Here is a 24,692-nt window from a genome sequence, read left to right as displayed (position 1 = left end):
ACACAAAGCCCTTGTTAGCAATTTTCTCTCTTATAATTCGTTGTTCTGCAAATGCTGAAAGACAGCTTGTTACTTATATTACACACTTATTTCACATTGGGGTTATTTTGGAGATGTTAAGTGAGCAAACTGACAGCCCTGGCTCTTGAGTCTTTTCTGGTTCCTTCTGGGTCAAACTGCCATTATATTGGAAGTACTTGGGCTGAACAAAGATCGCATTCACGACATATCCCGCATGATGGTTAGTTTTGCGAATATTAAACAATGAAGAAGTTCAGTTCACGTCGACAGCAGCGCAGTCCATCAAAACGGGGCAGACAGCATTTTGCACAATAGATGCCATACATTTCATACAGTACAGTGGAGTGTGTTATGCCGCTGGGTGTTAGATACGAATGAGTTACCCAGCTATGCCAGAGTACATCTGCAGCAATGAATGAGTGGCATTGTGGATGACATGATACAGACGTATGACTGCTGACAAGTGGATCCGCTCTATGACAGTAACTGCAGCATCTGGAAGACTGTATGTGTGTTCGTGTGTGTGTAAGTCTTCCTGGACCAGAATGAAGTCTTTGTGCATCATGATGCCACGTTGACCTTTTGGCACCATGCACACAGTGACACATGTACAGCTTTTCGTTTCTCATATCCTGTGTCTGCAAACATAACTAATATCTGCATTTTTATCTGTTTCCCCCCTCATTTGCTGTGTGAAATCATGCATGATCAACAAATGTGTTTTAGAGTAATTTGAATGAGCTCACGCATCCTTTTTCAGCGTTGATAAGCAAACCACACTGACCCTCAGATGCTGCTCTGAGGGAAGTTATTACAGTATGGTTATTGGAGGTTTATCTGATGAATCTTTCTTTGCTGTCTTTTTTAAAACAAAATATTTGTTGTATGTTGATAATTATATATTTCTTCACCTTTTCTCCTGTAGTTTACTGAACGTCTGCTGTTGTTGTCTTTTGCCTGCTTCATCACCTTTCAAAACAATAATCAGTGACCTTATTCCTTTATGTGAACTTGTGTATTATTTACCCTTGTAAAAGTAGTAAGCATACACAACAATTCTGTTCAGTTAATCCTTTAGTACTTTTTTTGAATGAGTTCCATATTGCACAAGGAGATACAGTGAACCAAAGTAAGAGTTGATAAAGAGGTTTATTCCGGGATTGATACTGATTATTAGTAATCATGGAGACTGATTACTGATGCATTTGCAGTAAAAATTAAATATTGGTGTAGAAATTAAAAGAACACAAACCCCTACACAAAATTTTGGTAAAATTCCTTAAATGTGCTTAATTAAAAAATACATTTTCAGCGTTTATCCCAGGTTGCTGTTAGGTCATAGCTCGCAACGTGTGACCAATCACACAGTGCTGTGGGCGGGACATTACACAGGCAGCACAGTGCCTGCACATTTAAACGTGGCTGTAGAACATTTTATAATTATCTAATGGGTTTGTGCCAGTAATTGATCAACTCCTACACTAAAGCCACAAATGGTAAACATGTACACATTTGCATATGAGGTGATTTCCTTTTCACATCTTCCTTCTTATCTCTCTCTCTCCATCCAGCATCTGAGCCATGCGGTGGCCATTTAGATGCCAGCGACGCCGGTTACATCACCACCCCCGGCTACCCGCTGGAGTATCCACCTCACCAGAACTGCCGCTGGGTCATCACAGCCCCGGAGATGTCACAACGTATCGTCCTCAACTTCAACCCGCACTTTGAAATAGAGAAACTGGACTGCAGGTAAGACCATAAACAGCATAGGATGGCTGGAAAACAAAGGGATTTATAGAACAAAAGTGAGAAACAGCAGTTTAAAGTTATAAAGATTTAAAGTTGCTTGAGAAGTTAGGATGCAACTAATGAAAGATGAGATGTTAAACTACTCTCTATGGGGTTTCTGTCTACACCAGCCTGTCTCTATGTGAGAGTTGCTGGGAGTATTTGGTGAACTTCAGCCCACTCTCCTCCTGTTTCTCTGGCTTTAACTATCCCATAATAATCACTTTGGGACTTCCCTTGGTCCCCTGTCTCTAATTATCAATGTCTAATTACAACACATTTACTGTTCCAGCATGGTTTTCACACTTTGGGAGAATTAACACAGATTAGAGGATTTGGTGTCCATCATTGTTTTTGGCTGTTTGGCTTTGGTTGCACGGTGAGACAGACAGAAAGGCAGAGAGTTAGGCAGCATGAAAGTAAAAATAGAGCAAGCAGAGATAAAGGCAGACTGGGAAAAAAGCAGGGCATTATGGAAAAATGCTGGCATTGTGGTATGAGAAAACAAATAGTGAAATGTACAGAAGCAGAAGGAATGGTATGCAAAACGTCGCCTGGATCTGTGCGAAAGACAGAAAACCCATAAACACACAACTGTCATTTGTCTAAAACTAAAACTTGTGAAGCCTTCTGTCAAGTGCCTTAAGAGAAACTACTGGCTGGTTCCCATCTCAGTGACTGCCACGTCATGGTGAATGCGTCCTACACACACTGGAGGAGGGACCTTTGGGGCAATATGGGCACGGCAAGTGTAAAAGGCTACAGATCCAGAAACACACACACTACAAGTGCACATACCCTCTCCCGCTATGTCTCCGTTCTGGTGCTTTCCTGTCCAGTTATTAACATTTCAGCCATATCAATTATAGATAGGGGAATTTTCCCACTCAGATGTACCAAAATCATTCAGACATTTCTTTGTTGGAATTGAAGCATCAATATTTCACCGGCTGCCTGTTTGTTGAAAGGCTGAAAGGTTGAAATGGAGCACTGTGCTTTGCTCTGTTCAGCTTTTCTATGGTGCTGCGCTGTGGAAATGAAAAGCACACTGCTCTCCCTGTCTCCCTGTTCTCGTCATTTTTTTCAGTTTTGCTCTACATTCAGTTTGATACGTTAGATGCTCCCTCTTTCCGTCTACATTCTTTGCTCCCTTTTCTTTATCCCCTCTTCTGCCTCTGCCCCTCTTTCCCTCTTTGAATTTCTCAGATCCATTTAAAGTCCGGTCGTTTCCCAGGAGGAGGAAATCTAGTTGAAACTTCAAAAACAACAGGCACTGATTTATTTATCATGGTGCCTGCATACAGTATATATACTGTAAGTGTACAGCGTATGCTTTTGTCTTACACCGTCTTTGGTGTGTTTGTATAGTTGTATTCAAGTGTCAGTGGCACCGTTTGAGAAGTCATAGTCCAGACCATGTTAGTGGAGAAATTTGCAGTGTTAGTGGTAACATCTCAGGCTTAATAGTTATTTACAAGTGCCCCACAGCGCAGTGCTATTTAGGTCTAGAGGCGCCCAATGCTTTGAGTGTGTGTCTGTGCATGTGAGTTTGTGTGTGCAAGGGTAGGCTGAAATTGAGCTGTTAGGTTCAGAGGGCAAAGAGGCCAAGGAGAAGAAGCTGATGGATGTGTGTCTGTGAGGGACAGACATACATGGCCACCCTGTGATTGTTAGCAAAACACACACCAGTGTCTATGTCTCTGTCTTTCTAATGTCTCTTTCATTTAATACGGTCACAGGAACATTATCAATGTGTTTCCTTTCTCAAGCATGTTAAAGCTGCTGTCCGGAGTTTGAATCGCAGCGTCTCCCAAAACACTGTTGGTCTAACCCTCCCTCACTCTGATTTTGCCCCTTTATTTGTGCACGCGCGCAGTACCTGAGAGAAGTGCCCGGAGTACTGCAGCATCTTGCCTGTTTTGCTGTTTTCCCCTCTTCTACATTTAGTACATTTAGTAAATAATAAAGGAATTACGTTAGAATTCTGTATTGAGTCTAACTTGTCCTAATACCAAAATAACATGAATCTGCTAGGACGAACGAGTAAAGTTTCAATATGTGATTACACTCGTGTATCCCTCTCGATCATAGGCGTCAGTTTAGGGGGGGACGGTGGGGACGTGTCCCCCCCCCACTTTTTGTCAGGGGTCATTTTGTCTCCAACACATTCAAATTCTTCACATGTAAGCCGTTGTAAACCCAGTTATTTTCAGCAGTATAGAAAATTCCGACGCTCCTGAACGCACCATCCGCACTCGGCCCAGAGTTGCACAGACATGCAGCACACCTTCGTGAGGTTAAAAAAACCGTGCAGATGCAAAATTTGTGCCTGTGCCAAGTGGAAGCTCCGACAGGAGGTGTGCAGGGGCAAAATTTCGGCCCGGGAGAATTAGTACTATAGCGGCCCACAGACTCCTCAACCCGTATGTATCGATGGCGCAATAGGATGAGCCTCCGCCTTTGGTGCGGTGGTTGTGAGTTCGAACCCAGCTTGTGGCATTTTGCCGTCGTTCTTCGACATTTTCTCAAAGTGCTGTGGTCTCCGTCCCCCCCACTTTTATAAACAAACTGACGCCCTTACTCTCGATGACGTTGTTTATCAAACTTAGTGCATTTACGCGTGTATATGTGTTACATTGTTTATTTATTTCTATCTAGAATTCAGAATTGTATGACTCCTCTGACGAAGAGTATGTCCCAGACGCCCCAACATCTTCCTCCAGAGGTCGGGCATCTAAACGAAGCCGTCAGGCGGGCTATGGAGGCCGTGGTTGGGGAGCGACATGAGCACCCCGAGCCAAAAAACGTCCTGCAGTCTCTTGGCCTGACAAGCCGTGGGATTGGTAACTTTTCTGGAAGTTGCTGATCCCTGATGCTCTCTCCTCCACAAGCAAAACAAATGTGCGCGCGGTTGCGTAGTGCGTAGCTCGCCCACCTCTGCATGGGCTTGCTTGCTGTGCACGTAACCGTTGATTGACAGCATGACAAAGCTGAAGCTCGAACTTGATTGGTCGGCAGCAACCAGCGCTTTTTGGAATAACATGGGGGTCTGTGAGAGGAAGGCGGAGCTCAGGAATAAATTTTCATATCGCGTTATACTAACTTTATATTATAGTATCGAACTAGACTAACACATTTAAGCTTTGTTAAAAAGTGATACATAAATTGAAAACAAACGGAAACTCCGGACAGCAGCTTTAAATTACAGCTTTAAGAAACAGAAAACTACTGTTAATGTTCAGTTTTTGAAGAGGGGAGAGCACAAACACATCTTCTGGGGACAAAGGAGTCATCTATGTTCACAGACTACATTATGATCAGGGATGTGGTTCCTCCTAGTCTCTTTTTAGTATACAAAAAACTCATGATAAGGTGGCATTACAAAAACATCCATCAACACACACATACTGTTCTGAATCTACATGCCCTGGTCAGACATCCATCCATTATCTATACACTGCTTAATCCTCAATGGGCTCATGGGAGGGCTGGAGTCTGTCCCAGCTGACTTGGGGCGAAGTCAGGGGACACCCTGGACAGGTCACTAGTCTATCACAGGGCTACACATAAACAATCATGCTTGTATTCACACCCATGGACAATTTAGAGTCACCAATTAACCAGAGCATGTTTTTGGACTGTGGGAGGAAGCCGGAGAACCCAGAGAAAATTGATGCATGCACAAGGAGAACATGCAAACTCCATAGTCCCGGGAAGGCCAGGACACAAACCAAGGATCTTCTAACTGCAAGGCAAAAGTGCTAACCACCAATCCACTGTGCAGCACTGTGGTCAGACAATGATTGTTTTGTGTTGTCACTATGATGAAACGGTGCAATCTATTATGATCCTGATTGCAATTTAAGATTGGAATCTGTAATCTATAATGCATCACATTTTGTCAAGCACTCCGTTGGCTGTGCGGTCAGAATCGATGGAGCGGTTGTCACAAGAAAGAGAAATGTTTTCATTAAGATTCATGTACAGTAGCGATTTAAGTGCAGGGAAGCAGCTGAGGGGAATGAAAGAGATGAATAGGAACACTGGCAGGCAAAAATCCTCCTTCCAAGATAACAGTGTCCATGACCAATCATGTCTCACCATCACTTCCTATTTCCTATCACATGGTGCTCAACGTGGTACTACTCAAGTCCATCAAATGTGACGGGTTCCAGTGATAAAATTGTTTCATCTGTCGTGCCTGTGTGTGTTTCATGCAAAGGGCGAACCACATGATAAGGCAGACTTTGTGTCACTGTGCAATTTTTTTGTATCTTCTTAATTTATCTGGTATGAGTGATAAATAATATTTAATATTGCTGTCCAGTTATTCAAGATGTTTCTGCTTGATTTCATTAGAGGAAGACTTGCCATTTGTTGCCTCAAGGTTTGTAGGAGGCAGGGAATCAAATTTGTTTATAGCTGACCCTGACTGTGTAAAGTCAGCTGTCCTGGAGGTCAGAGACAACCAGTATTGTTTAAATATGTGTCTGTCCTGCAAGGCACAGAGTTGGACATACCAAAGGTACCACAAATAGTTGTGTAATGGTTGGAAAAAAACCAGAGGGAGAGAGAAGCATAGTTTCTCACTTCTGCACATGGCACGAAGTAGGTGTGAATTTTAGATTGTTATTTTTGGAAAGATGCAGAAGTGGTCAGACTCGCCCCTCCTCCACTTCCAGTCTGACAGAATGTGGAGGGAGGGAGTTTTGAAGCCACGACCAACCAGTCTGAGGGCTTAAGGTTCTTCATCAGAAGTGCTTGAGTGTTGAAGACTGCAGCCAAGAGAGATATTTGTAGTGTTTAGAGTCTTTCACTTAGTATCGCATCTCTTTTACTGTAAGTACAAGTTCTCTTTTGGAGCTTAAATGTATGATTTTAGGAAATATACGTAATTGTTAGTTATCTAATAACATTAATTCCAACTACAAAATGTTTTATTAAGGTGTTGGTCCAACACAAAAATCTTCAAAACGCCTCAGCTTTGATTCTGCACCGTCTACGCCATCGTTCCAAAAGATAATCTCTCATTTGATGTTTTGATAATGGCAGTCAGTCCAAAATTTCCCATAGGTGTGCAGCTTGGTTGAGAGCTGGTGACTGCAAAGGTCATAGCATATGATTTACATAATTTTCATCAAACAATAACCCCATCCTGTAAAGACCACATCCATCAGGATAAAAATGTTTTTATCAAACAATGAAGATGATCATTTAGAACAACTTTGTATTGAATTGCAGTGACTTCTGAAGGGCCACATAGACCCAAATCATGCCAGCACAATGCCCCACACAGAATAAGAGAGGTCAAAGGTGCAGGCTTTTCCTTTAATATTTCACTCATCAATATGTGTACATTCAATATTAAGCTCTAGACAGGAGAGTGTTAGCTGAGCATAAAGATAGCGACATCCTGGAGTCTTCGAAAGCAACTAAGCATATTTCCCAAAGTGCCAGACGACTGCTTTAACAACGCAAATGGCACCGAGTGGCAATACAGCATCAAGTCTAGTTCTCTCACAGTTTTTTCAGATGTAGTCCCTGGTGTTTTTCGTACAAACACACCAGTGTGAAAAGCCGGGATTGCTTGTTTTTGTATTCGCAGAATAGAGTGAAGCACCTCTCTTGACTGATGTGACAACTTCTGTTTTGGTAAAGGTCAAAGCAGAGCTACAAAAAATGTTTCTTAAAGTTTACAGCATTTAGCCTTTTGAGGCAGCGGTTGGTTGTCTACTTCACATTTTCCTCCTAGCTCACTGCACTGCTCCGTCTATGAGAGCAAGATCTCTGTTTGGAGTGTTTGGAAAGGACACACACACGCACACACACACACACACACACACACACACACACACACACACACACACACACACACACACACACACACACACACACACACACACACACACACACACACACAGCAGCTTAGGGAAAAGTGCAGCGTCAGGGTCCGCTGAGGGCAGGCTCAAATCATCCTGACAGCTACCTCCTCTCCCTCTCCTCTTTCCTCCTGGCTCTTTCCCCGTTCTCTCGATTCATCTCACCCTTCCTCGCCCCTCCCCACCCCCTCATCACTACCCAATGGACCCCATCTATCATCTTTCATCTGCTCTTGCAACTTTATCAGTCCCACCTTCTCTTCCCTCCTCCTTTCTGCCTCCTTCATCATCACCTCTCCTCTCCTTTTGGCCTCGTCTTGTTCGATCTCCTCTCTGTACCCTTCTGACTCCCCTCCCTCTATCCTTCCCTTCTCTCCTTACTCTCTCCTCACCCTCTTACTTCTGCTGTGTGCCAGTCTTTATAGGCCAAATCATTATTCAGCATTGCATATCAGAAAATATAGGCTGCAAGCCAAATACCACACTCTCCCCCTCTTCTTTTTACCTCTTTATTTTCTTATCTTCCTCTCCTTCCATTTTCTCTATCTTTAAAATGCATCTCTTTATCATGTACAGACTTTTTCTCATCCAATATTTGTCCTCATCCTCTGTTATTTTTTAGACAAACTCACGTATCGTATAAGGTTTGCATAAGTTCACATAAAGAGTAGAAGGTGCAAGCATAGCTGGGTGCTAAAGTAAGCTGATATACCGTGTGAGTACAATTGGCAGACAGTCACGTAGGCCTTTTCATGGTTGTATGGCTTACACAATAAGCGTGGAGTAAAGAAGTGTGTTAAGAAGTGATTTATATGACAGAGAAGCTGCAGTCAACGATAATGGTTTCACTAATGATTCAGACCTTGTCTTTGTACTCTGCCTCAATCAATCATTTAACTTCATGCTAGGTCTCTTCACTTCTCTTCTCGTCTCTTCTTGTCTCTTGAACTTTGCCAAACCCCACATATTACCTAAAGACATGATTGTAGGAATATTTTATCGCATGCACACATACAGACACACCTGGGTGGTACACAGAAGTCTCAGGGACAAAGAAAGGAGCAGCAGGGGGAGTGATGTGATGTGACACTGGCCTAAGGGCAGAATGACGGAAAGAAAAAGGTGGAAGGGAAAGACGAAAAGACTATATGACAGAGGGAGGAAGAGAGGCGAACAGCATGTGGACTAACAGTGGCTGTTCATTTACCAGCTGTGGGTATTTAGCAGCTGCCTGCGTGTTTGAATTAACATCACAGTGACTCTACCAGCAGGAGAGTCATACGTTCAAACACGCATCCTACCACAAAGCTGAACGACAGAGGTAATACAAAGCTGCAGAGAGAGAGAAACTAATAGTTCTCGTTGGAACCCAAATGTGTAATGCAACTCATGGTTTGAGGTTTAGTTACCTGCTTTTGATAATTCAGAATTCCTCACCAGGCAAACTTTCAGGCAGTGACAACACCAGATGACTACAAAGCAACGCGAGCCATGCTTTTATCCCGTACAGCTGGGATCATGAGTGCTCTGCCAAATTATTTATTTGCAGCGGGAGTTGTCTTGTTGGTTTGTTGTTTGGAAATGTGTAATCATCTGTTCATCACTTGTGTGCCTCTGAGCTACACACAGGACCCACAACTATAACTACTGTACATTAAGGCAATTAACACAACAAAGTGATTAAAATCGTATCTAAAAGTCAGAATATATTAGTTTTTCTTCTTTGCTCTTCTCTGGAATCTTCACTGTCTCATTCTTGTGTACGGTCAACAATGAAAAGCACAATAAAATGCAGAAGTGACTGAATGTGTCAGAGTCTTGCTTATTTTAGCTGGAGATGTAGATTATTCTTCCACCAACAAGAGAAAAAGCCCTGAATGCATTTTCAGACCAAACCCAATCAACAGATGCTTCAACCCCAGTGGAAGGTTAGATTAAGTTACCCTCCACTGCTTTAGAAACCCGACGTTACAGAAGAAGAAATCTAAAGATTTGTTAAGCTCCAAGGCGGCTGATTTTAGGAAATCCACCCTCTCTCACATACACACACAAACACCCTTCGGTAGGGGAGGTAATAATGATAATATCAGTGCTGTGATTTACAGACACTCCCCGGGGCCCTGAAGGTCTGCCTGATCAATGTCTGTTACTGTAATAACTGTATGTGTGTATGTGTGTGTATATGTGTGTGTGTGTGTTGGTGAAGGACTGATCCTGATCAATGTGTGTTAAAGCCATAATGAGGAATCGATTGGTTGTCCTGGAGACTACTGCTGGACACACACACACACACACACACACACACACACACACACACACACACACACACACACACACACACACACACACATGCATACAAATACACACATGTACACACACACTGTCCAGCTGTCTGCAGTAATAGGCCTATTACTTGATATCGGTGAAGTCAGTCATCCTCTTCACTCTCCGTTAACTGCTTCGGAGACAGACGGACTGCTGCTGCATTAAGTCTACTCCCTTATATGCATATAAACAGAGCGCTAGTGTGTGGATCGTACACTTTAAACCAACGCCCTCCAACAGTACAACACCTGACAAACAGTTTTCAGAAACCAGTTTTGAGACCCGCCCTGTCGATAGGATCACTATTCCTTGGAAGGCGCAATCATGAGAATAAGAAGCAGAAGTAGGAATCATCAGTAGGAAGTGTTAAACTACAGCTTGTTGTGTTTTATGAGAATTATCAGTGTTGCAAGAAACATGTTTGAGCTGCCAGAGCTGCTGAAATCACCAAATCCAGATTTGTTGTTTGTCCTGACAGAAAACCCAAAGTCCGGTTTTACTTCCCTATGAACCACCTTAAAATATCTTAAAGGATTTAGTTTAACTTCATTGTGTGACTCACATGACTGAAGCAGGGAAGAGCATCTCTATGTATGTATTTATGAATGTCCTCATAGCTCATAGTTTCAGTTCCTTTAACGGTTTTTGCTTGTGGCCATCGCTGACTTTACTTCCCCTTCTGCAAAATGCGCGTGCGAAAATGGCGAAAAGCCAAAAAGAGAGAAAGACTGAACAAAACAACCAAACACAAGCATAATAACTTGAATGTATTCTGAAAAATACCTCACAGTATCAGCGTTTCAAGATCCAGTAAGTGCCTTAAGCTGCACCTGATTTTATGATAAAAACTACAGTGTGTTGTTTGTGAACTTATTCCCAAGGTTCTTAAGTTTGTTTTCAGCTCAGTTTGATTTATTTCAGATCAGATTACGGTCGCATTTTCCCTGTATTGCCAAAAGCAGGTAAATTGTAACATCAAATGTTCATAAAAAAAGAAGAGGAAATCAAACATTCTGGATTTAAATTTGGACCAATTAACAACCTGATAGATTTTCATTCTCTCTCTATTTCTTTCCATCATGACAACACTGTCACACAAAAATGCAAGTGCAGCCTGATTTTAGCTCGCTTTATTGTGTGCATGTGTGCGCCTTGCAGACGCTCCGTCTCCTGCTCAAAGCACCCCCGATGTTTGAAAGAAATGTGCAGGTGTCAGAAGACAACTCCAAACCTAAAGAGAGAGACAGAGAATGTGTGAAAGGCAATTAAGCAAGAAGGAGGGGTGGAAGTGCATCTGTATCCAAGCCTTTGCCTTGGTTCCCGTCAGGCAGGCTTTACAGAGCTTTCTCGCTCCTGAAACACTCCTGCCCCCAAAACACAAGCAGGCACAGACACATAAATCTCTCAGAATGTCAAAATGTTACAGTCAGTTTTGAGTCTGTTTCCACAACTCGGTCTGTGATCATGATCCACGAATGCTTGTCATTGTTTGTAGCTGTTGAGTTTATTTGTTTTTCTTTTCATAATTTCCTTCGTGCAAGCAAGAGAAATCTCATTGCTCGTTAACAAATGAATTTCAGGGAAAAGTGTGGGAGAAACAAATTTGGAGTTTTTGTCATTCCCCATGGCAAGTCTCAGCAAATCACTGATTGGCTGCAGTGAAGTATATCGGGGAAGAGAGAGGAGAGAGAGAGATGATGGGATTAAACAGTTTGTTAGAAGCTGTGTACCTCCTACACATACACAGATTGGAAACCTCAAACCCTTCTATAGCTGCATGTGAATGGCCAAGGGCTTTGTGTGTGCATCAGTGTGTCTATGCGTGAAACAGAATGTGTGTACGTGTGTGCTGACTGGAAGTAGCTGTGTATGCCTTTTTCTGCTTTTTACTAAAAGCACAAAGCTGTAGGGAGGGAGGGAGGGAGGGAGGGAGACATGGAGGGGCACCTGTCTCTGTCTGTCGAAGGTGGGGAGCTGGCAGAGTGAATGCAGTGTCATGTTCGCCCTCTGACGACGTCTACAGTGTGCCAGCTAAATTTGAAATCCTCTCCTCTTCGTTTTGACCCTGTTTCCACACCTGAAAACACAGCTTTTCCTCAATGGCTTGGATAAATGTGGAAAAAGCGAGTATTTAGTGTGAACAAGATAAGCTGGGCTGGGGAAATGATTATGGGGGGCCATCTGTCTATCTATCTTGCTCATTCTCTCTTTTTCCTATCAGCATTGTTAATGAAGCGCAGTTAAAAATCGAATCAATCAAAATTCTAATATTCTGTCTCCCCCATCTCTTCCTCCTCTCTCTAACCCACACGCTGGCTCTCGGCCACTGGTTGTGTGCCCGGCAGCACATTCGAAAAAGCTACAGAGAGAAAGCCGACAGCGAGAGAGGAAGGCAAAAGAATAACAGAAGAAAGAAAGCACTGAAAAGCAAAACACTGAGAAATAATTGGGGAGGGAGTGGGTCAGGAAAAGAAAGAAGAGATTTTTTGCGGATCCCAGTACCTGTTAAACAAAGTTGTCGTTGCAAGAAAGGGGAGGAGGAAACTGTCGCCACAATGAGGCGTTCTCTTGGAAAAATATGACAGGAACTATGACATGTACACACACTTACGCACATTCACACGCACAGAAGTACACGCACATGCTCGCAGTGCAGCAACAGCTTGCGTCATAACTGTGTTAGTGCCACACAAAACATGATGGGAGAGTAAGAGGTGTGTGACCCTCATTATGTTGGGAGGCTGCTCACCTTTCAGATGACACACTGACACACACACACACACACACACACACACACACACATGTAAAAACACTAACAAACACAGACGACTGCGGACACATACACATGAAGGCAACACATTTTTTTACGTCTTTACACATCCTGTCTGTATACTTGGCAGCGTTTTACACACATGCACACACTTATACACACGTAAATACATGTTTTTAGTCATGACAAGTCACATGAAAACACATTCTGGCCATATTTTAGGGATCCACCTTAAGAAGAGAACAAAAGAACAAACAGGGCATTCCTGAAGGTGTTAACTCGGGTTAAAACTTGCCTCTTGATATAAGTTAATGGGTTATGGTAAAGTAGTTCTCAGTGGAATTAATCTTTCTTTGTTCTTAGGGGACAAAACTAATGTGTGTGTGTGTTTGTATGTGTGTGCTTTGGCTTCTGTGTTCAGGAAGGATACTACGCATAACTGTGAATGCATGCTAACAAATAGTGAAAAGCTTAGCACCCCTTTTATATTCATGTATCTTTAATGCGTCTGTACCGTAGCAACAAATCACCATGTGCTTTACTTTTATTATCCCGTGGTACATGATACCTTCATCTCGAGTCGCTGGGAGGCCCTCTGTTGCTGGCTAATGGTATTTTTAAGAAGCACATTAGTATGTAAAGCATCTTAAACTATAAGGAAAATGCAAGTTGCTTTAGGCTCTCTTCAGGCTGAAGTATGTTCATTTGGTAACTTTTGAGAAATGTAAGAAGCTCGGTTTTAAAGTAAATAATGAGCCTCAGTATTAATGTGGTCACTGATATAGGATGATGATGTGCTATGAACTATAGTCCAGCCAAAGTTTATTTTTGCTGTAAAGCACTTTATTGAAAGCAAATTCTCTTAAATCACAACTTACTAAAAGACAGGTTGCTCAAGAATTTTCTTTCTGGGCAGCTATTTTGGAGCCAGGCAGGTGTATCTTTGGTATTCAGACACAGAGGCAACACTCCTGCTGTGGGTCTGGAGATAGACCTGAACATTTGTGGTCAGAAAACTTGAAAGAAACAGGAATAAAAATAGATTTGAGTCAGTACCTTCCTTTTGTAGAGGATTGCAATCCCTTGTGTGTCTCTTGTGATGTTTTGTATGCGTGAAAATATCACGTATTTCTGTCCAACAGTGTCATTTCAGTAAATACATACGAGGAAAGACACAAAGCTATTAAGCTGCTTTAGATATTCAAAGTAGCAGTGCTTAATATGATGCATCAATGAGACATTTTTGATATTTGTATTCACTTGTGCTTGTCTACATAGGGAAGAATCCCGGTAGTCACTCTCTCCTTTCTTTTCTAATAGTGATAGAACACAGCATGGATAATAGTAAACAAACTTAGATTTTTCTTCCAGAGTCAAGAGGGACCAAGAAAATGCTGAAGCAACCTTAATCCGTTCTAAAAAAGGGGAAAATGTGAATTTCTCTTGGCCTGCCAACTTGGTTACAAGCATTAGTGAATTAGACCTGGGCAAGATGTAAACTAGAGTCATTTGTTCCACATTAAATCATTGTGAGCATCAAAGAATGTAGGGTTCATTCATAGTTGAAGCTGTGTTTGGACCCTATATAGTAACATGAAGCAAGAGTCATGTGAGGTACAAGTCCTTGTTTTTCTCGCATAAGAGAAAGAAAAGAGTTGTTGTCATTTATTTGTTGATACCATGAAACAAGACAAAAGAAACGTGTTTACATTAAAATCATCAAACTCCAATTATTTGTAGAGATTTTGGTTGCCATATACACGTGACACCACTGTTTTCTTATGCAAGCTGAGAGCGAGCATCTCACACTCACACTTTCACTTTGTTTGTATTACAATGTAGTTATAACCCATGAAATGGTGCTCTGTAGACTGACAGGTCTGTAACAGTTACATAATCACTTGGTTACAGTGAAGTTATAGAATTTTAAAAAGGTTTCTTTTTCTATTTAGCTTCATACCGGTGCTTCTTTTCATCTTGCACCTATGGGAACTGCCAGTATTTTCTGCTGTACGTATTTGAATTGCAATGACATCCATGCCTCTGTTGATAGTAACTGTGCTTTCTGATGTCCCTGCAGCCACTTAGACATGCAAACAATCTGCTCACTGCTTCCGTTTTATTGCCAAATCCAGTGTGATGTCTGCCAAATGAAAAAACTAATAAAGAGAAAAAGACTAATAACATCAGAATCAAAGCATCTTTGAAAGATCTTACAATTTTCTCTTCCTCAAATTAAAGTCCCATCTCCCCTCCTCCACTAGACACCTCATCAGTTTATTAATTTAATGTCGGTTGATGTTCACTTTATGGAGTTACTGTAGACTGCTGCTGCGTTTTCCTAAAAAGTGAGACATGAATTTTTCTTTCACTGCCAGCTTCTTCTGGCAAAATCCCTCAATCTGTGGATAGCAATAAAATGGCAGTGAAACTCCCTTCAGTCTTCTGACTCACAATGTATTCAGTAAAGGTGGTATTTATTAACATTTGTTTGTCTTTTTTCAGGTATGACTATGTAGAGATCCATGATGGGAGCTCTGAGTCAGCTGATCTACTGGGGAAGCACTGCAGCAACATCGCCCCTGCTCCAATCATATCGTCAGGGAACTCACTCCACATCAAGTTTGTGTCAGACTACGCTCATCAGGGGGCGGGCTTCTCGCTGCGCTACGAAATCTTCAAAACTGGTAAATGGATACGACTTTTACTGTTTTCACTGCAGTTTCTCAAAGAAAATAACAGCAGTTTTAGTCGAAGTTGACAGACAGAAAACACAGTGACATGCATTTTTTGGTTTTTCTTTAAATCCTGTGCTGCACTACTACTCAAAAGTTTGGGGTCACTTAGAAATGTCCTTGTTTTTGAAAGAAAAACAGTTGTTTTCAAAGAAGATGACATTAATCAGAAATACAGTCTAGAGATTGTTAATGTGGTGAATGATTTTTCCAGCTGGAAATGGCTGATTTTTAGTGGAATATCTCCACAGGGGTACAGAGGAACATTTCCAGCAACCATCACAACTGTGTTCTAATGCTACATTGTGTTAGCTAATGGTGTTTAAAGGCTAATTGATGATTAGAAAATCCTTGTTCAATTATGTAATTATGCTAGCACATGAATAAAAATGTGAGTTTTTGTGGAAAACATAAAATCGTTTGGGTGACCCCAAACTTTTGAATGGTAGTAGTGTATTTATATTGATGGGTCAATCAAAAAGAATATCTGAGGTATAAATTTTTCACTCAGGCACAGATGCTGTTCATAGTATGAGAACATTCTTATCCAGGGGGACTTTTGCCTTTTACAAAAAAGTCAGAAAACAAGCAGAGAAACTTGATATAGATGCAGACTTAGACACTATACATTGTAATTCCTAAACCCTATAGACCACCAGGACACCACTGAATGGAGCACTGCTGTACACCTGAAACATTCTTCTTGCTTTCAACCCTTATCGAACCCTTAAGTCTACATTTTGACAGTCCTGCGCTTACACAAATGACATTATCCCTGTCAATGATCCTCACATGTGGATGGACTTACCAATAAATGAGTAGGATTTTATAAGGAGCACACCTATGAATAGGCTATTAGTAATTGTATTACAAGCTACTAGAGGACCCAGCATGCTTCACTAGGCGACCGAGCCTCATTTATCTCCCTCGTGTCAATGGAGAAAGACAGAAGGCGACAAGAGACACAGCAGTGGACCCTTGAGAGCCCTTTAGTCTGTCCAGCCAAGACATCTCTTCCCGTCATGGAACTTTGTGTGTGTGCATAAGTGTGTGTGCCTGACATGGCTCCCCTTCACGCTGCCATGGGTCAGCCAAAGCGAAACCAATTGAGATCAAGGGCAAGTGAGACAGAGAGGCGCATAGCGTCGGCCCCACAGCCATCTTGTCCCGTTCCCCCTGAAAGCATTCCACACATGCCTGCTTAATTGAGTCCTGAGCCCCGTTCCCCTGAGACGCACATGCACACACACTGAGGGCTGAGGTTACTAACACAACACGTGTGGTTGTCGGTGTTTCTCACTTGCTGGCACCGGCCTTTTGGGAGTTCTTCTGCATGTGTTTGTGTGTGTGTGTCTTTTGCACATGACAGAGTCCACCTGATGGACTTGAAAACAACAAGGGTGTCAGTGTTCACACCCTCACGCACTAGGGAGATAAAAAGGGAGAGGGGCACAAAAGCAGACAGAGATTTGTGGGTCAATTAATGTATTCTTCATTTATAACATCATAAACTTGCCAGAAATGATAGGTTGTAAGTGCCATTGGGGGCATGTAGCTAAAGTCTCGCTTTGTTTTTGCTCTTTGCTCTTTGCTTTCAGTTGCAAAGGTACAGAATCTTGAACCCTTTTTCAGAAAACACCTTTTTTTCCAGCTCTACACTACATTCACTTCACAATTTCAATACATTACTGTTGTTTATAGGGTAGGGATTTATACCATATGTGACCTTTTGGTAACCACGGAGAGCATTTTTTATTCTTCACAGTTGTTAGTGTGTAACTGGGTCTGACAAGGTGTTGTAAACCCGAGGGTGGTACAATTTTCTGTGGCCAAAGAAGAGCATGTGGTTCTTCGGTGGAAATTAAAGCATGAAAATTGCATTTCTGGATGAACACAGTCATATACTAATAAGGTATTCAAGGGCCAGGCGTTATACATTAATAATACTCTATTTTATAACTACTAAAACATACTTACATGCAAATTATTTAAAGAAAATCTTTCTCAGGTCACCATAAGGCTACTATAAACCTATGACCGAGAAGGTTATAATAGCCTCTACAGTATGTCTCTTAGTTTGTCTCTAAATGTGTAACTTTGTGTGTGTGTATTTGTGTCCAGCCTTTTCTGGCAGTAATGACGGAGCCATTTGGAACATTCAAGCTGTTGTCATACTGCTAACAAGATCTTGTTATCCTGGAAGGTGCAATCGAACGTCTGGTTGCGTGGGCGGCTCGATTTTGCGTGTGCTGGGATGTATGCGAGTTTGTGGTACACATACTGTATATCCTCATGGTGAACCATCGAAATATCTGTCTATTTTATCCGTGGACATTCTGCTCTATTCAACGCAAAAGACAAAAAGCCTCTCTTCTCATCTTCTGCATTACCAAGGCTTCCATTTACTTGCAAATATAATCACACTACTAGAAACAGATAATGTGGGGAAAAAAGCAAGGACAGAAGCACTTGTAGTGAAGAGGCTCAACATGTTGCAGATTCTTTCTTCTTTTTTAATTATTACACTTAGAAAACCCTTCAATTTCATAATAAGCTCCATTTTTCATGCCACACTTGTTATTGTTTACAGCCCTGTTACTATGGATATTGTAGTAAAATTCCAGCCAATACGAGCACAGCACCCAGAATGTGGTGTCCAATCAAATTTCACTGTCTAGGCAGTGTGCCCCCAGCTGTTATTGTGACCCAGAACTCGCCAGACGCACACACACACATGTACATGAATGCACTGATGCAGGCAGGATGGTTACTCACAAATGCAGGGCAGCTTGCATGTCTGCATGGAAACATGAATTCACATACACGCACACACACTGTACTGATTTCTCTCACTTTAGGGGACTCTGCCTTGACTTACATTCATTCCCTGTCGGGTTTAACCTTTATCATTATAAGCTTGACCTCGACCTTTAACCTTAACCTGCACCAAACCTAAATCAAAGACCAAATATTGACTCGAAATTTAATTTTTAACCAGGTGGGTGCCAGTTTTTAATCAAAACAAGAAATAAAACCACATTGTGCAACTGAGTCAACAGATTTCTGTGAGTAATGTAAGCACTCCCACAACTACCCACCCACCCATCCACACACACACACCTACACACACACACATGCATACACAGTACACGCTGTGTAATGTGGAAGCTATCGTGACAATCCCTCCAATAACTGCTGTTGTTTACGTTCCAGCAAAAGCCTTTAGGCGCTTCCTCTCTGCCTCTGTTCGTCTACCCATCAAGTCGGTTTATTAGACAGTCCTGGCCAATCATATCACTTGCTCCTCCCTCTTCTGGCTTTCATTGAGGAAAGTGGATCCAGATCTGCCCCAGTAACAGTCAAAAGGTGCTCTGTGGTAGAAGTAATTTAACAAATAACAGAATTATGGTTTCCTTCAAAACACATGACAAATCTAAACTTAGATAAATAGTCACTGAATTGTTTCCTTTGTCTGTGGTGCATCTTAATGTGCCCTTTTGAAATGAAATAAGGGCTTTGTTTGCAGTCTGTTTAAAGCACTGAAAAATATTTTTCACTGCTGTCACTTTCTAACTAATGATTGCATTCTGCAGATACATTTGTGACGGAAAGGCTTTGCTCGCACTTATTTGTTTATAAACGTTTTCAAAAATTAGACAGATTTGTGACCTATGCTAAGCTGAGAATGTTCCAATGTGCTTCATCAACTCATTATCAAGAGAAATTTCCCTGAATTTCATCATTAAAGTAATGCCAGAGTTGAGTTTTTAATATACTGTAGTGGGATGACTATAGGGGTGATTATCTTGTGACAGTTTGATTTCATATGTCATCAGTAATTTGGTTCAAGAGGGAGTTTATTAAGAGAAATCCCTGGTGTGACTCAGTGACAGAAGCTGAAGTGTGATGTCAGAGGAGTTCCAGCAACACCAGCCTCCTGCTTAAAGGAGTCTGAGGTGGAATCCAAACACATATGGAAAAGCGAGGCTGCGGTTTCGCTGGAGCTGGTGAACTGTGTGTGGTCGCCTGCAAGCGTGTGTGTTTTTCAATGTGTATGTTATAGCAAGTCTCCTCTGCATGTGTACAGATGTGTGTGTTGAAGATAGGTGGAGGGAGGGTTGTAAATGTGGATTTGATCCAACGAGCTAAGCATCATAGACGGTTTGAATGAAAGTATATGTTTGCATGGCGGCTTACCAGACACACACAAATACATAAACACACGCACACAGGATTTTATAGGAGTTATATTGTACTCTCACAATTTAGATAAGTGTGTTTAAGTGGCAGCATGTCATTCAAAGGCACACTTTGACAAACAAACCTTGTCTCATCTCCCAGAGTTCAGCGAGTCATCAGATCTGCCCAGCAACACACACTCACACACCACAATTCCCCAAACCTTACAAGTGAAACACGTTTTTTTTCTACAATAAACCAGTTCAAACAGATGGGAAACAAGTAGGATAGAATAGGAAATGAGACAAGGTGGAGGTTAGTGTTACACGGAGAAGAAATGTGAAGAGGGAACAAACCGGGGAAAGACAGGAGAAAGGAGGGCAGAACTGTTTTTGCAATGTCCATGAACATGAAGTAATGAGAAGGGAATAAAATCGCTGTCGGCAACAAATCTGGTCAGGCGTTCACTCTACACACACACACACACACACACACGCACGCACACATGCTCATAGTCACGCAGACTCGTGCTATTCAGCGACGGTCTCTGCAGGGGGGCCAGACACAAGAGGAGACCTGCGAGAGAAAGTGTGTGTGTTGGCTCGAGTCTGAGGTCACTGCACTAGGGAGAAGGTCACAATAACAAGAAAACCGGACTAGAGAGTGGAACAGAAAAAACGAGGCTATATCAAGACAAACGATTTTAATCTTACTAAAAATAGACCTTGTGGTGGAAAATGGGTGATGGCATAGACATAGAGGAGACATTCATTTAGATGTGTAAACAAATTAGAATCTAGAGATGGCATGCAAGGCATTTATGAATGTATTTATGCTTTAGTGTGACATAAATCAATCAAAGACTAGACGGGCTAAGTACTGCCAAGTGAAATTCCAGCTTTAACTTCAAGGCTGATTTAAAATGAAAACAAGAGGCAGGGTGGAGATGGCGACACCAATATTCCCAGTTACACCCACAGAAGTGTGATGATCATGAGCAGCAGAGACGTAGCATAAACAAAGAAATAGCACCGAGTCTCACACATACATATGCTTGCCTCTTAGTGTCTGTCAGTCAGCCAACTGTCCATACTCATTTGGTGTAACAACCTAGTTTCCATGGAGATCTGCACTGAAAGTCACCATTTTAAATTCATTCTTTAAGTTTGGAGCTTTTTACTGTGACTTACACTGTGTCTACGCCTGCCGTGTAGCAACAGGAGCACATTACTGGCAGCTGCAGTCCAATGTTATTTTCTACAGTGGATCAGCTCATCCACAGCACTGTTGTGCAGTCAGAAGTGTGTTCATGGCTCACAATAAACAGTGAAACAGACTTAAAGCTCCAAGCACACTTTGGGTTGCATTTACAGCCATTAAGCTCCAACTATTAAGCAGCTATTGTAGATAGCCACATCGATTAATATTGATGTGTACGTGCTCAGACAGACACAGGCGAGATAAAGGGCTAAAAGAAATCTGTTTGAAACACGCCTAGAGTCCAAGAAGTTACAAACACGCATAACTGCACATAGACACTCACACACACGTGCTTAGATCCACTCTGCATGCCACAATACACACTCTCTGCTAATGTGCTCTTACTTACTCATTCTCTTCATTTACTCATGCAAGCGTGCAAGCACAATAGCAGACACCCAAACAGACTTGGGGAGAAATGGGTTACCATAAGAAGCTTAGACAGTGTCTGCGTGTATGTGTGTATGTGTGTGTGTGTGTGTGTGTGTGTGTGTGTGTGTGTGTGTGTGTGTGTGTGTGGGTGTTTGGGCATACATGGCTGGATGGTCTGGAATAATGGTCCAGTTGGTACGACCACATTCACTCCATAATGTGTGTGTGTGTGAGTATTAATAGAGAGGGTATTACAGTTAGGTCACAGCATGTCCCTGTGCGTGTGTGAGTGTGTGTGTATGTGTGCGTATAATGATATCTAAAGCCCCTCATAACTGCTCGACCACCCATCCATGGTGCTGTCTGCCGACTCTGTGTCTGCCTCTCTCACTCCAGTGTTTCCGTTTCATACCATCACTCACTTACTTATGTCTGCTAAGTTTTCTTAAAGATTAGGTGGCTGGTAGCAATACACAGTCTGCTCTAAGTGCACTTTAGGCACACAAGCAGATGCATTTTTTCCTGTTATAGAGCTTCAGACTTTGGATCTGTGACATTCTATTTTTCATACGCTGCTGTATCTCTGTACAGATGGCACAGCATGGAGAGGTTACAGGTTTACCCTTTAAAAAGCATATTGTTTAAAATATGCCTTTTTTTTTAAAGTCGAAACACCTGAATCAGCTGCATGTCAACTATTCTTATTCCCAACACGGCCATTTTGAATTTGCATGACCCTTGGGTTATGTGTCTACCCACAAGATTAGCATTTATGTAAAGCTACTGTTCCTAAAGCACACAAATTAACATTCAGTAGCACTAACTATACTGCAAATTCGCATTCTAGATGTCCCCCACCAATCACATTAACTGCATAAGTACATAATGTAGAGTCACAGTTTCATCACATAAAGAAAACTGAGATAGCAGAACTGGGAGTCATGAAACTGAAAAACTGGTATTGAGTTGGCTGAGAGTTTTAAAGCACCCTCCTCTTAAAACAGCACCTCTGGGTGTCTGCCCAGAATAATATCATTAGTTTGAATTATAATGACAGTGTATGGTGTCCTACATCCCATTCTAAGCAAATTTTCTGCAGACATTTATCTTTTTTCCAGTTAATGAGTTCAACCAACAATTGATGACTCTTAATATACATTTTATATCTAATATGTTGATCCTAAAATATGTTTTGTCTCGATGTCTTCATCTCAGGTTCAGATTGTTCGCGTAACTTCACCAGTCCTACGGGGCTCATTGAGTCCCCGGGCTTCCCAGATAAATACCCCCACAACCTGGAGTGCTCCTTTATCATCATCGTACCCCCCAGCATGGATGTCACCCTCACCTTCCTCACCTTCGACCTGGAGAACGATCCCCTGCCAGGCGGAGAGGGAGACTGCAAGTACGACTGGCTGGAAGTGTGGGATGGGCTCCCGGGAGGTACGACACGTCCTCCGAAAGTATTTTTGGTTTCGGATCATGTAATCTCCACATTATTGGTGACAATTATGTTCAGTGTGTTGGCTGTGCTGACGAGGATCTTGATGCAGATGTGAAACAATAATCCACTCGTGTCGTGAGTCAGTACAGAGAACAAACTGAAACGATGTGTGTACTCTGCCCTGCCTACATCATTATTGACTGAGGTGGAGCAACAACTATTTTAGTAGCTATGCGTTGGTAGATGAAAGCAAAGCTTACAGGCACGATGCTGGCACCCACTATGGAGAATCAACATAACTTTTCAAGGGGAAAATAAAATAGGAGTCTCTGAGCAGAGGGAGAAAAAAGGGGAGGTGAGAGGAGGAACGGTAGAGGGCCAGGATATTTCTGGTCGAACTGCTAGAATAACTGGAAGAGTTTAGAAGGACAAATAAGGCACAAAAACCTTGGATCTAGTTTCAAGCGATGGAAAAGATAGAGAGGAATAGAAGAGCACTGGAAGGGCAGCCCTTCACTGCTGGGAAGACTGGAACAAAGGAAGGAAATGCTGGTATGAATACATGAAGGGCAGAAGACCTCTGGTCTGCCTTCAAGAAAAAACTGGGAGGAAAGAGAAAAAGGATTTCAAGGGAGTTCTGCAACTGGGAATGAAAAGCGGGAAAAAGATACACCTTGAAAAATACTATTTTTATTTTAGTTTGTGATACTTTCATGTGTAGTTTGTTGTGGCATTTCAGTGATATTAGCAATAAATACCATCCATTGTATTTATGTTGTTAAAACTAGACAATTTAACTGAAAGCTTTATCAGTTGCTTAATTCCCAAATCTTGTAAAATTCTTAGAAATGATCCAGCAAAGACTGAAAACAATTAGTAGAAAAGAGAGCCAACAATGGGGCTTTCCTTTACTGTAAGTATGAATTTAGCCTGAGAGGAAACAGAAAGACGGAGATGGTGCAGAGACTGGAAAAAGTCACCTCATTGAAACATCTTTACTCACTCTGCATAAAGAAAAGGATTGGAAGGTAAAAGGAATAAGACTTCTGCTCTGAACGATGGAGGGAGACGACAAAAAAAGACAAGACGAAAGGAAAGACAGTGAAACAAAGTGGGAGGGGGTTAAAATTTACAGGGTCAGAGTCAGAGGTGAAGGACTTTTTAGTTTCACCCTTCGGAAGAGTGTCGAGTCCCCAGCAGGAAGAGAGAACAGGAAAATGTCAAGCAGGAAAAGAAAAAAGATTGTGTATGTGTGTGTGTGTGTGTTTTGTACAGTTTGAGGTTAAAGGAGTGGGAAGAAGGGAGGAGATGTGGAGAGTCGGCACGCTGGCCAAAAAATCAATTTATTCAAATGAAAGGGAGAGGAGGATCAGATGATAAACAGCCTGAGAACTCAGTTTTCACTTGATTAGACAAGAAATCAAATAGGAAAAGAAAGAGAACATTAGAGAGAAGATAAAATAGTACTTTTGCATTTGTGCCAATGTACATATGTGTATGTCTCTGTTCAGTTTGTATGTCCTTTGATAAAATGACTTGTCAGCTGTTTGCTTTCAAGCACATCTATTCAAATGGGAGGTCACTTATCCACATTCCACAATATGAAGGTAGTGGAAAGGGGGAAATGAGGCAATCATGGTCTGTAAGCTATATGGTATATATGAAATATAAAATCATATACATATAGTACATTTCTTTGACTCATCTTCTTTTTTTTTTCCTGTTTTCCATCTCCACACCACCATCAAGAAAAGAGTTATTACCATTATTTGCTCAAGAGCCCTATTTCAAATATCCACCCCTTCCAAAAGGGAAGAAAAAAATCAATAGCATTGATCGATTGCCGGCTATTTTCTCTTCTCCTCCTCCTCCTCCACAGGCCTCTTCATGTGTATATCTCTGTGTGTGTGTAAAAC

The 24,692-nt window shown here is 41.9% G+C and overlaps 1 protein-coding gene across 1 annotated transcript in view; it reads left to right on the top strand.

Moving 5' to 3' along the window:
- The window catches only part of LOC110958203 (neuropilin-2-like), a 99,721-nt gene that overhangs the window by 11,848 nt on the left and 63,181 nt on the right, over positions 1–24,692 (top strand). The window contains exons 2-4 of the mRNA XM_022204622.2: positions 1,593–1,773; positions 15,292–15,473; positions 22,548–22,775. Of these exons, the coding sequence (XP_022060314.1) occupies positions 1,593–1,773; positions 15,292–15,473; positions 22,548–22,775 (591 nt within the window). The remainder of the gene's footprint in view (positions 1–1,592; positions 1,774–15,291; positions 15,474–22,547; positions 22,776–24,692) is intronic.

This window comes from Acanthochromis polyacanthus, chromosome 14 (assembly GCF_021347895.1).
Source record: "Acanthochromis polyacanthus isolate Apoly-LR-REF ecotype Palm Island chromosome 14, KAUST_Apoly_ChrSc, whole genome shotgun sequence".
Taxonomy (NCBI): domain Eukaryota; kingdom Metazoa; phylum Chordata; class Actinopteri; family Pomacentridae; genus Acanthochromis; species Acanthochromis polyacanthus.
This window is presented reverse-complemented; position numbering and strand designations above follow the sequence as displayed.